The sequence below is a fragment of the Vicugna pacos genome, chromosome 5 (assembly GCF_048564905.1).
Source record: "Vicugna pacos chromosome 5, VicPac4, whole genome shotgun sequence".
Classification (NCBI taxonomy): domain Eukaryota; kingdom Metazoa; phylum Chordata; class Mammalia; order Artiodactyla; family Camelidae; genus Vicugna; species Vicugna pacos.
In genome coordinates, this window is record NC_132991.1 from 27,217,838 (window position 1) to 27,231,780 (window position 13,943).

General features: G+C 43.4%; 1 protein-coding gene across 1 annotated transcript in view; it reads left to right on the forward strand.

The window, feature by feature from the left end:
* KIF5C (kinesin family member 5C) overlaps positions 1 to 13,943 on the forward strand; it is a 147,372-nt gene that overhangs the window by 100,111 nt on the left and 33,318 nt on the right. The window contains exons 13-16 of the mRNA XM_006196147.4: positions 3,359 to 3,427; positions 5,087 to 5,293; positions 7,590 to 7,736; positions 13,202 to 13,390. Of these exons, the coding sequence (XP_006196209.1) occupies positions 3,359 to 3,427; positions 5,087 to 5,293; positions 7,590 to 7,736; positions 13,202 to 13,390 (612 nt within the window). The remainder of the gene's footprint in view (positions 1 to 3,358; positions 3,428 to 5,086; positions 5,294 to 7,589; positions 7,737 to 13,201; positions 13,391 to 13,943) is intronic.

Here is a 13,943-nt window from a genome sequence, read left to right on the forward strand (position 1 = left end):
TGACGTCCACTCTAGGGCGTTTTCTGTCCTGTCGTTTCCCTTGAGCATGTGCCTTGAAAACCCAGTGAAGCACACACTTTGAGGTTAACATTTGTGGTCCACTACAGGATGATGCTGAGAGATCTGGGAGAGGACTGAGGCCCAGAGCCTCAGCCTAGGGGACCACCAAAGCTAGCGGTTTGACCTTAGTAACTCTACCCAAGGACAGCCTGATTATGTCTTACCAGTTGTCCTCCTTTTAAAGGTTCTAGAAGGTATTTCATGCTTCTGGTGACGTAGGTGGTTTGGTACTTTTGAGAATGCATGAATTAGGACAGGGTACCCTCATAGATTATTAGTGATAGCACTGGGAGTATTCAGGTCTAGATGAGAAATCAGCCCAGGTGGTTATGTGACTTCCATTGCCTGTAGGTGGCAGAGCTGCAACGAAGTTACACATCTTCTGACTCCCATTCCAGTGCTCATCCCATTTTGGCCTTAGCCCTTGAAATGAGGAACTTGTCAGTCCTAATGAGTCTGTCTAGAATGTGGTGGGAGAAAGACTACACGGTCTCCTGCCAGCTGCCCCCTCTGCCCCTCTGTGCTGCCCCTCTGGGGGTCTGAGGACAGGTGCTCTCCCAAGGCAGCGCTGTGGGATGGAAAAGCATGCACTTTAGAGTCAGTCCTGTGACTTAACAATGCTGAGATCTGGACTCTTGAACCACCTGCTGAAGATGTTTTTCTCATCTGCATCATGGAGCTCAGATCTGCTACTTCAAAAGGTTGCATTGGAGAATAAAAATTTCTAGGACATAGCAGATGCTCAATAAGTATTAGTGTCTTTCTTTCCTGTCTTCTCCCTTTCTGTTTGCCTAAGAGAGAAGCCACATGATAGGTGGTATCAGAGGGATGGTGGTGCAGAGGTGGGCTGAATGCAGAGTTTAAGAGAGGCAGGTGGGCACTGGCACTGTCTCTCATTCCCTGTCACCTCTGCAGTGCTTACTGTAGTGTCAGAGAGGGAGGAGCAGAATCAAGTGGAAGTAAAAGTTGAACCTCATTTCATTGATAACCATTGCATCCAAAACACCTTTATCATTAAAGGTGACCAGTGACCTGTTGGCAGCTCACTTGTACTTCATGCATCAGAAAATTCAAATACCAGAATATTTTCTGAAAAGTGCTCGAAAACCCGTTACCCATGGACTAGATCTTAACAGTGGGCACCAGAGTAAGCAGGTGTCAGCGCTTTCTAAGAGAGGCTCTTGCATGTATGTAGACTGCCCCTCGCATCTTACTCTGAAAGTTTTGAAAATTAAAAAAAAAAAATCACAGTAGACGATGCTAATTCCTTAGAGGAGTAGCCTTAAGAAAGGGTAGTTTTGTAGTTTTGGGAATGTCTCTGATATAAGTGATTCATGTGCTAGTCATGCAATCCTGGTTCTTCGTCCTACCCAGGTTGGCAAGGGACCTTGGTTTCTCATGGTACCTCAAAAATCACTGCATCCCAGCTTGTCACCTGTCAGGAGCAAGCCTGTATCTTCAGGCTTTGAAATGAAACACAGTGTAAGAACAAAGCGCTCGCACTAACATTTTGCTTCTCTCGTGATTTATAGCACTTGTAGCCGTTGCGGATATGTCCCTGGGGGTGAGATGGCAGCTCCCCAATGTTAAACTTTTTGAGTCTTTTATGTTAAGTTGTTTAATATTTATGTGCCAAGGAACATAAACACAAAATCGTTCCTAGTAACTGACATTCTAACTTTATAAAGTAGAAGAGAAAATATGACTGACAAAATAGTCTCCTATTTGTGAAAGTTCCCTTTTTTTTGGAGGTTTCATTCTGGTGTAATTTCCCTAATTGTCCTGCCAGAAGTCTGACTTGAGGAGGAGAGCCATGAGTAGTTTTTAGAACCATTAAGGAATTTTAAATCGTAAAAAACTTCGAAACTTCAGACTCAGGTATGTTGTGCTGTCTGATTCTATACATTCAAGTGCTTCTCAGAACGTGCTGACACCTGCTCACTCTGGGGCCCACTGCTAAGATCTAGTCTGTGGATACTGGATTTCCAAGCACTTTTCAGAAGATATTCTGGTATTTGAATTTTCTTATATATGAGATAGGTGACTTGATGTAAAAAGCTCAGTAGAAATGGAATCTCCCTGAGCAGAGAAATAAGCCCCCCAAAATATTCTACACAAAGGAAAGGAAGATACAGGACCCTGTTATATCGGGGTTAGTTTTCTTCCTCCGTGGAAAGCATCAGGTTGTGACACTGAGTTAATCTGATTTAAATGTACGCACGGACACAACCAAACAGGCAGGAGAATATCCCGTGGGAAACTGCACCTCTCGCCTCACGTCTGGGAAAAGCGGAGAGCGCAGTGCGGGTTTCTTAAGGGCTGCGGATGGACAACCCCGAGCAGCTCCTGGTGCAAAGAGGGACCCAGCAATACTGAACTGGATCCGAAGCTGCTTGTGGTTTAAACCCTAGAAGTGTCGTCACAGGGGCTTTTCCTGTTCCTAAGGGAGAGGCACCTAGGAAGCTAAGATGTCGTTCTGCACTGGCAGTGCTGCACAATTTCATTTGAATTCATGAAAATCTGTGGGACAAAGACTGAGTCTTACGCATTCGGTGCTGTCCGCCTGCTGCCTTGCCGGTGGCGATGCCTGCACAGGGGCAGCGAGGGGCGGCAGCGACCCCTAGTGACAGGAGAGTGAGGAGAGTGACTGCCGGTGGGAAGGTAACTTACCCCTTCGGTGACTGGCCGGAAAGGAAGCATTCACATTTCTGTATCCTAGCTTTCCTGAGGTTTTTCTCAGACTGGTAAGAAAATTAGCTGCTGATCAAAAGGAGGTCTGCTAATCTCAAAGATTAATTCTCTAGTAAATGTTTTTCCAATCTAAATAAGAGGTTTGAAGTGGAAATAACTGGTTGCCTCCCTGTCACATGGCAGAGTTCTCGGTCACTGCTGTGTTTGACAAGATTTGGGACGTGTACCTATTACAGTACAGGTGGCTAGAAATTCACTCCCTTATTTTTTGAACTAGGAATTCACTGTTAACATCTTTGAATTGGGAGGGATAGCTCCAAAGTCCCTTTTGGTTCCCAAGCCCTGCATCACTGGATGAGCAGGAATTGAGTTGAATGTGTAGGGGACTGTATTTCCCAGAACATCCAGATGTTTCATCTGCTGCGAAAGGTGGGTGAAGTGATATTTCAACCAATCTCTTTTCTGTGGGGAAGCACCACACCATTTCCTTCATCTTTTTAACAAGCTTACAGCTGGCATCTCAGTATCCAACTGTCTTCAAGAAACCAGGATATCAGAAATGACATAACTAGCTCCCCCCCAAATTAAACATGATGTTTTGTTTCAGGATGATGAAATTAACCAGCAGAGCCAGCTGGCTGAAAAGCTAAAGCAACAGATGTTGGATCAGGATGAGGTAAAGAATGCAATTAAAAAATAATTTTTTTTTGCAAAGTTCTTTTATGACTCTTTGTTGTTGATGTTTGTTTCCAGAAGAATTTTTTTAAAGACCCCTGAATTATGTGAAAATTTCTTGGTAGATTTTCTTTCAGTGCCTGCTAAAAGTTGATTTTAGCTGAATTTAGAAAATAAATGTCTGACTTCATAGAACTCTCGGGTTTTGAGAGTGAGTAGCTGGTTGCTACACAGGCTGTGACGAGCACAGATAGAGGAGCTTGGTAGTCAGGCAAGGATAATCCTACTTACTCGTACCCAGGGCCCAGCACTCCTGTTTTGTGCCATTTCAGCCTTTTTCAGCTTTGCAGATCAGCCAGCTCAGATCTTTGATACACACTATGTTCTCATGCAGTCTTGTAGGGGGAAAAAAAAACCAAAACCAACTTAGAAGGTAGACGAGGGGAAAGCAAAGGAGATAGGTTTCCAAGTACCGCACTCATATATATGTGATGCAGTAACAAGGAGGCAATTTTTTTTTAGTCTCTGCCAGGATGGCATTCAATTCTCCAGTAAATGTTTTTATTGTATCACATTTTGCCAAGTATTTTACGAACAGGAACTTAAGCAAAGAATAGATAGCCAATCTATCAAACACAGATGATTGGGTAATTCTCTCGCTAAGGACATCTAAGTATGTTTTCTCTTTTGTGCTTTAGGGTGCTTTCTGCTTTGTTGCTAGAATGCTATGGATTGGATCCTGTGATACAATTATAGCAAGTGGCTTGGGTTCATGGCCCTAGTCCCAGCCCTCCCGCAGACGTAACTCTTTAACCATTTTCTTCTCTTCCTCTTTGCTGTCCTTCATTTCTCCAGGGCAGTGATTATGCCCTCTGCCCAAACACTTCCCTTGACAGGAACCGTATGTAATTGATTTTCCTTTTAACTATAGTTGAGTCTTCTGTTTGCTTAGTGTTTCCTGCCCTCTTCCTCCCACTCTGTTTCTTTGCTCCTCCAACTTGATACAACTTGCCTGTGATAAACTTTCCCTTGGTTATGGTTAAAACTCTTAATATTTTTCTTTTTCTGTACTATCAAGGCAGTGTCTGTTTGTCACAGGAAAATCAAAAGCCATAGTAAGCACAAAAATGATGAAACTATCCATAAGCTCTGTCGTTCACTTTTAACCAGTGTTATGTTTGGAGTATATTCTTCTATAATCTATAATGAATAATAAGAAAAATTAGTGACTGCCCTTTTATACTGTTTTGGTTGACTCTGAAATTGATCTGTTTACAGTGTGAAACAATAATAGTAAAAAGCCATGTAAGTATTATTATAGTCCTTGGAAATGATTCCTCCTCATCCTTTGCTCAGCAGACGGACTAGCCAGCCAGCTACAAACTGTGGTGGTTTTTGATGTGTCAGTTCTTTGACTTAAGCCTATCCAGCTTTTAACTAGAAAGAAAGATAAAAACAAAGAGAAACAGATTTTTGAAATAACATGCTGTTTTTTAAATTTAGCATCTTGATATATAGTAGAGTTTCTAGTTTTTATGAGCTTCTTAAACTTGTTCTCCTATACCTGTTTTTTTTTTAAATTACTTTATTTTGGGTACAGCATAGAACATAAACGTTTGAACGTTAGATTCACCAGTTCCATGCCATCTAATTTCCTCAGCTTTTAGCTTCTACAAGAAGAGACTATGAGAAGATCCAGGAAGAGCTGACACGTCTCCAGATTGAAAATGAGGCAGCCAAAGATGAGGTGAAAGAAGTTCTGCAGGCCCTGGAGGAGCTGGCTGTCAATTACGACCAGAAGTCACAGGAAGTGGAGGACAAGACCAGGGCCAATGAGCAGCTGACGGATGAGCTGGCCCAGAAAACGGTTGGAGCATTTGAGTCTAGGGGGCGGGACTTCGTCTGCCACCATTCCTGTACTTATATTGATGTTTTACGTTTGTTTGTTTTTGATTTTGTTTGTGGGAGCGTTAATTAGGTTTATTTGTTTATTTTCATGGAAGTACCGGGGATTGAACCCACGACCTCATGCATGCTGCGCACGCACTCTACTACTGAGCTGTACTCTCCCCGCTATATGGATGTTGCTGACCAACACTGTATAGGAAGGCAGTTGGCTGGGTGGTTTTTCAGTTTTAGGCATAGACACATTCTTTGAAATCCTCCAATAACTGAAATACTTTGGGGGAGTGGCTTTTGTCCACTCGTCCCCGTCCTGCACGTCAGAACTGCCTTACGTCTCGGGGATGCATAACACCAGCAGGAGTGCCTCGTAGGACAGTCAAGAGAGCACGGACTTTGGAGCCAGAAAAATGCTAGTTAAAAATTTGACTTTACAACCATTAGGCCTTCATCGAGACATTTAAACTTGAGTGTTCATTTCCTTATCTGTAAAAATGGCAATAATAGCATGCTCCTTTCAGCGTCTGAGAATTAGTGACGGTTTACATAGGGCATTTAGCACAGACCTGTGCATATGCTGCAGTATTGACCAGTAAATCTCAAAATGTGTTACCAGGGGAGAGTGGGGGCCGGTGGAATGTATGGATTGCAGTCTCCTTGTTTGCACCCTTCTGGGTGCCATCCATCCCTTCCCCGCAGCTTGTTGTCCTTGCCTAGGACCCAGCTGTCCTGGTTTGTTTGTTGTTCTGTTTTCAGCCAGTGCTTCCGTCTGCACGTTTCCTGGTTTCCAGATTCTCCCAGGGAACGATGCTGCAGGTTCTGCACAGTGAGCTAGTGGCAGGGGGCCAGTGAGCATTTGGTGAGGTGGCTGGTGGTAGGATGTGTCCATTTTGTCTTTCTCTTCTTGGAAAATGGGTGGTGGGACGCTGAGGGGCTGAAACCAGCTGCCCTTGGCACCTCAGCCCGATGGCCTGGTATCATGGGATTGTGCCCAGCCTGTTTCGTGGAAAACATCCAGTCCTCCTGGGCGAGGAGGAGCAGCAGATGGTGCAGCAAAGCTCTGATCTGCTGACCGTAGAGCTGATGGAAAATGCTCCTTATTCCATACATTCAGCTGTATGCAGGAAGACTTCCTAATAGCTTCCCAAGATGGGAACTACTGCGTCTTTGCATTTTAAAAACAAAATGAAATAAGCACTGGCAATGCCAAAATAAAAGCGAAAACAAACAAAAACATACCAGGAGTCACGTAGGAAAGAAGTCTTAGATTTTTCTCTGCTTCCTGTTTCCTACAGGATTCTTTACCAGCCCTTGGTGTTATTTGCGTCCTGAAACAGTGAAACATTTTCCATAATACAATTCTTATTTCCTGACAAACCAAAATATTACCAGACTGGTTTAGAGTACTGTTTGTAGTCAGATCATTAAATAAGTGCTCTAGTAAAAAAGCTGCATGTGGAAGAAATACATAGATGTCTTTGCATTAACCGCTATGACTCCATTATGTAGGAAAATTATTGTCTTTGTTGGCTGAGTTAATACCAAGACACCAAAAGATGGCTGTTCTGTTATGTTGAGAGTTCATTAAGTTAGTTTAAAATGTGTACATTGTGGTGACATACATGAAGGATGGGAAAGAGATGGATTTGTTAATGCCTGACAAGAAAATGGAGCTTCTGCTGTGTATTAAGAAGCCATTGCTTGTTGCACTGGACTCATTTTGAAAAGAGGTGAAGGGTGTCCAGTTCAGCTTCGCTGTGAAGATGAGAAGGCTTTTTCTAGGTTGTTTTCTAAACTCATTAATGTCCCTCTGGACCTTCCAGACCCACGTATTACGAAGTCAGATGGGCATTTGGAAGTGGTCCCAGGGAACAGATTTGTTTGAAAGCAGAGACGGGGGTGTTTGCAGGTATGTTTAGGGAACGTGGACTGAAACAGGGCATCCAGTAGGTAGGAAGATGCAGTTATGCATTATGAACCTAAGGACTCCTTTTGGGTTTTATTTATTTTTAATAACTTATTTCACTGACCTGGAAATCGTCATCTGAGATGCAGACTTACGACAGATCAGGCCAAGACAGGTTCCTCTTATCAGAGAGTGCAGTGCTGTACCGTGGTCTGACTTAAAAGGACTCTTGGGTTGAAATCACATGAAATGATAAAAGAACTCCATCCCACATTATGTTGTTACTCTCTGCAGTGCTGTGTGTATGAAATCGAACGGCAACCGTTTTAATTTGTTGTGAAAATGTGCTTTTCAGACGACACTGACAACCACACAGCGAGAGCTGAGCCAGCTGCAGGAGCTTAGCAATCACCAGAAGAAGAGGGCTACCGAGATCCTGAACTTGCTGTTGAAGGATCTGGGGGAGATCGGAGGAATAATTGGCACCAATGATGTGAAGACGGTAAGCCGGCCCTTCTTCCATCCTCTCTACCTGCTCTTATAACGGCGTGGTTCTAAGCACGCAGAGTTTATTTTCCCACGTGTCCTAATGCTTAGCACAGTGCTTTGTATCTGCCATGTGCTTAGTAAATATTTGAATGATTGAACGAATGGCTAAATGAATGATTGTCTGGTTAGGAGGAGAAGAAAAAAACCTCACCTTTCAAATATAGGAAATGTCCTCAAATCTTAGTTAGCCCTCATGTAAGTTGGTTTATTCCTGAAACTTGCATGCCAGTGTCACAGAGGTTTGGAATTGGATAGATTAAGCAAAGGTTCTAGCCTCAGAAATGTGTTTCTCCTTTTCTATGGGAATCCAACAGAGTGAAAATTTCCTGACCAATTAGGAAAGCTTTTAGCTGAAAGTAATAGGATTCTAACAGTGGCATAAAAAAAATAAAGCTGCATTTAATTATTCACAATATGAGAAGTCTAGAACCGTGTTATTCAGGTTGTGATCTGCATTACCAGGGAACCTGTTAGAAATATAGACTCTCAGGCCCACCTCAGACCTACTTAATTAGAGTCTGCATTTCAGCAAGATTTCCCAGTTCAATCATATGCTTCTTCAAGTTTTAGAAGCAAATTTTGGTTCAGGGCAGTGTCTCATCAATGTCAAGGATCCAGACCTTTGTTTTCTTTTTACTTTCCTCAGCCTTTTACCTTTTTGCATCTGTAGATTTTTGTCTCGTGGTTACAAGATAGCTTCTGTAGCGTCAACCATCACATCCCCACCTACTACATCCAAGGCAGATGCGCTGCAAAGGCAGCCAGCTTTCATCCCGAAGGGAACCATAGGATCACCCCAAAGTGCAAGGGAAGCTGGGAAAGCAAAGGGAAACAGTATTCCTATAGTGGGCTTTAACCAACCGTGATGAACCCCTGGGGGTGGTGCACATTGGTGCCATTGATGGCAAGGCTATAAGAAAAAGCGTGGCATCAAGTTGTCCCTGAATTAGGAATAGAGGAAGAAGAGAGCAACGATGTTGTCGGCCAAGAACAGTTAACAATTTGCCACAATTGGAAAGTAAGATGGAGACATTAAAAAAGTAGCTTTATGGAAGTATAACTGACATAAAATAAGTGGCACATATTTACAGTTGGAGAAGTATTGACACTTGTATACCCTCACAGAGCCATCACCATACAAGATGATCAGCATACCTGCCACCTCCAAAAATGTGGGGGGTGATTTCCATAGTCTATTTCAGTGATCTAATATTTATGCCAGTTCCACTCTGTTTTGATAACTGTGCTCTGTAATAATCCAGCACCTTCTGTAGAGTAGCCACCGATTAAATGCGTGTGGAATAGTGTCACTGTGCTCAACTTCTACCTCACAGGTCCCTAAAACCAAATTCTTGGAGTCTAGCCCTTTGGCCAAATTCTACGTCATTCTGCTTTGTGGTAACACTCAGGTTTTGAATTGGGACTGTTAGAGTCTAGAAAAGCTTCCCCAAATTACTTTTGTTCATGGACATTTCTGAGAAACATGGAAAGCCCTTCTTCGATGGTATAACAGATCTAGGCTTAGAGTATATGACCTCTTGTAAACCTAATCATTCTTTCATGGAACATTTATTGTAACTGAATATTTCATGAATCTTTGCAAATGAACCTAATTTTAGTATGGAGTTCTCAGATGCTATAAGATTAACCCTGTTAAGTTCCAGCTTGGTGATTTTATATTTGAGGACTTATTTTTAGAAGCATATGTTGGTGTTGAGCTATAAACTTCTGAGGTCGGGATGATTAAATGGCCCTTGCAGTGTGAAGGCGGCGTTGATTTATGGGAAGTTGGCACGCTGCTGCTAACGATAAAGGAAGATATTTTTATGCTAAGTTCTAAAATAGAGATGATGAAAAATGCTAATGAAATCAAGGAGTGTCTGGGTGCTTCAGCATTAAAAAAAGAGAGTCCTTCCCTTTGGGAATCTGAAGTATGATGGAGGTTATATTTAAATACATTCAGTGTTTTAAAGATATTTTTGGATTCTAGAAATTGGCTGCCCTAGTTAATTTCATTGATAACTAGTTAATTTCATTGATAACTTTCATTTATATAGCATCATATTCTTAAATCATTCTAGGTTTTTTTAAATGATGTAATCATCAGGGCAATGACAGCCATAGGGGAGGAATTATGTGACTTTGGGCTAGTTACTTCACTTCTCGGGGTTTCATTTTCCTAGTCTGTAAAATGATGAGATGAGCCCAGATTATCTTGAAGGTTGTCAGCTCAGGGATTGCATGAGTTACCCGTACAGTTCTCAGATCTGTCGTGGGTGCAGATGCTTTTCTTATTGGTTATGAGTATTCAATTGGTATAATTCTTTTAATCTAAAGAAATGAGCAGATCAAGGAAATCTGTTTTGGTCATCTTATACTTTTGTCCCTAAAATCCTATTCGGTTCCTACAAGGGGCCTGCTGGCAGCGCTCTGTGGTGAGAGGAGACGACTGTTGGAGGCTCCCTCAGTCCTCAGATCTGACGGCCTGAAAGGAAAGGAAACAGAAGAGTCTGTGTCTCCAGCTCAGTCATGTCTTGAAACACTCTCAGAGTCCAGGCAATACTCTAAGTCAACACAACCAGATGAGCCCAGCGAATGACAAGATAAGCCGAGTGTTGACTTCATCCAGTTTTATTAGTGAGCCTCCTTCTTTTCATGGTCTGATGTCACTGGTCTTTGCTTAAAACAAAGATTCTAGATACCCAGCCACAAGCAGAATAGAAAGTCGAGGTCAAGTAAACGAAACAGATTGGATTAGCTGCCTGATTTTCTTTCCACCTCAGGTCTGGCTGAGGTGGAGGTGAAGAGGTTCAAGCAGGTGACAGAGTCCCTGGGCCCTGGCTCCATCACGGACCTGGCCGTGCCTGGGCCAGAAGTGCAGATAAAACTGCCCCAGATCCTGGGCCTGAAGTCAACCCTCATCACTGACCGCTCCATTCCCACCAGCTTCTCCCACTCAGCCTTGGGCCTGTTGGGGCTTGGGTCTGAGGTCCAGCCCCAGCCAGAAAGGTGGCTGAGGTCCCCACCCCAGGAGGGCTTGCTTCTTCAGTCCCCTCCTGCCCCTCAAGCTCTTGGAAGCAACTGCATCGTACCTTAGCTTTGCACTGCGCTTGTAAATAAAACTGACAACTTGGGAGTATATTAAAAAAGGACTTTTTAAGTCCCACTATGACTTTTAGGTCTTAGGATATGAACAGTCACCTCACTTAGCTTTTACCTGGCCTGGAAATAGGCCTTGGATAGCTGCTCCGTGCTCTAGACACGTGGGGTGGGGGTGGGGGGCTCCTCCTATACAAGCAGATGGAGGGGGAAGCAGCCTCTGCCTTTGGAGGCAGCCTTTCTTTCCTGAGTCAGTCATCCAGACTGGACCTCACAGTCTACTGACGTACTTTGGAGTCATTGTCAGACCCAGGGGAGGTTATAAAATGATACTGCAGCAGCAAACTCTGACTCTTCCCTTCGAAACAACAGTGTGCTGGAATTACTGAAAACTTGGCACTTGCATGACTAAACTATATGAATTCTCAAGTGGTAAGAAACCTTACAGTTAAAACCATTTGTTTGGAGGGTTTTTTCCCCCCTATCAGGCATAGATTCAAAATCTCCTTTTAGGACAAGAGTAGACTTTAGAAGTTAGTTTGGTTTGTAAGAAATATCCAGCTCCCAGTTTGGAGGAAGCCCATTATTGTAAATTTTTTTTTCTCTTCCCCAGTTCACATGGGATCTGGGCGTAGAACCCACAATGTCCTTCCTCATCTGAGAAACACCTTAGAGAAGGAAATGAGGAGGTGTTTGTTTTCTTCCCAGGATGCCCACCTCTTGGTTCAGCAATGTTTTCTCACCAGGAGCTGGTGTAGGTTGTGAATTTCACATGAAAGAGATGGATGTCCCCTTATCCTTTTTACAGAAAGACAGTATACAGGGCACACCTGGTCGGGCTAAAGAGCAAGTTTGTCATCTCTGTTTCACATCGGACCAATCACACAGGCAAAAGAACAAAACTGGGCTTAAAGACTGAGGGCTTCTCTCAGCTGTTATCTCTGTGCTCTTGGACTATAAGAGGAATATAATGAGGATGGGGTGTTGCTAGGCAAACTGCTGGCAGTCAGAAATGTCACCAATCTGCAAGAACCTTCATTAAAGTAAGGTGCAGTCGGAAGTTGATACTTGAAGAAGTTCCTGCTGGTACCATGGATCCTGCATTGTGTTGACTGACACTGGAGTCATTGGGTAGATACTGTTGTGGAGTTCTTAGGGGAAGGTAGACACCAAGTTCCAGGCACTCAGTACTGCCTAGTATACTTCTTATCTGCTACCAATTTTCAGGGTTGATACACGATCCCATGTCCCTAGCTCCATGTTTACTGAAAAAATAGTCATACGATGAGTTAATGATGGCAATAATGACAAAAGTGGGCAGATAGAGTATACTGTGGAGCATCAAAAAACCATAGTTGGAATCATCGTCTTAGAACCAAGTTTAGCCTCCGTTCATGGGCTGTTGTTTTCTCCTGAGGTGCTAGGGTGCCCTCTGGTGGTTAAACAAAATATGCACATAGCTACTTTGCTCATGTGGTCAGTTGCCCTTCGAGACCGCGTTTGCCTCAGGAAATGTGGGTTTCTAGTCCAAGCGTCTCACTGCAGCTTTCTGTTTCGAGTAGAGCTCTGAAAATTAGACAACAAACGTGAGGTCATGTGGGAATGCCGGTTGTCGGAATCTTTTCTTCTAAAGGTGGCTTTAGACTGTTACCCTAGATTCCTGTGTGCTTGGAAGGGGCAGGTGCATCGAGGCAGGGAACAGATTGGTAGCAACGAGAAGTCATGCAGGAAAACTTTCCTCTGGAGGGGCTTTTGGTAATAGCACTTAGATTCTTGTTTTTGTTTACTCAAGGACTATAGAAAATCCTTTTTATTTCAACCCTTGCTTATAGAAACACGTTCAAGCTACTTGTCTCTCGGAGTAGCAGACTAGAGAGAAAACCATTGAAGTTTTACCTGACTTCTTACAGGGCCTCAGAGTCACCTTTAGGACCACTGGGCCTCACTGCCCTTCTAGAAATGGAAGGTATAAAACATTGAATGGAACCCCTCTTCAAAGCTGTCACTTTTTAAAATTTCAGTGTCTTTTTCTTCTGGTATCATATCTTTTATGCTAAAAAGCAATTGAAATAAAAAGCTTGGTTAGTTGAAGATTAACCTCAGTAGAGGTTTTTAACTGAGAGTTTTACCTGAGGTTCCAGAGAACTTGGGGTTGAACATACAGTATTTTTTAGAAATCATTTCAGCGTGTGGTCCTATAATTAGAGATTCATCCTCAGAAATCCACAGGCATCTTGAGGCTCCACGGACAGGTTTCAGGGGCCCCACGAAGTTCTGAAAGTTGTAGGTATAGTTGAGCGTGTTCCCTCCTGTGCTCAGTTGGCAGATGTGAACGGAGTCATTGAAGAGGAATTCACCATGGCCCGCCTGTACATCAGCAAGATGAAGTCGGAGGTCAAGTCCCTGGTGAACCGCAGCAAACAGCTGGAGAGCGCCCAGATGGACTCCAACAGGAAGATGAACGCCAGCGAGCGCGAGCTGGCAGCCTGCCAGCTGCTCATCTCGCAGGTGGGTCACCTCTCTCCTCCTCGTTTCACACCCTTGTCCTCTGGAAGTCGGCCTGCTCCACACTCTTACTGGTGGGGCTGGTGGGGACTTTTCTCTACATAAGACTTGTCCATGGCCTCCCCAGGCAGTGACAGCCCAGGCTGATTCTTAAGGCTGGGCTTTATTGTGTGTGTTACATGAATTGCCTTCAGTCTCTCTTAAGGGATGTGTCTGTACATCTTTATCTAGCTATCTATGGGTAAGTAGGTAGGTAGGCTAGATGGAGATGCAGAATGAATGGACAGGATTGGGTGGCATCTAAACCTCCTCTCAGCGAAGGCAACATTCCTTCATCTTTTAACCTCTACCAGAGGTCCAACTCAGTATGGGAAAACGGAAACTACCACCACCGTTACTATTATTAATCTTAGTAGCAAGTAGCATTCCACTGAGTGTTTATAATGAACCATATACTGTGCTAAGCACTTTACATGCATTCTCTCACTTGATCTTTTTAAAAACAAAAATCGTGATGGGCAGGTTTTATTATTGTTCCTGTTTTTCAGATAAGGAA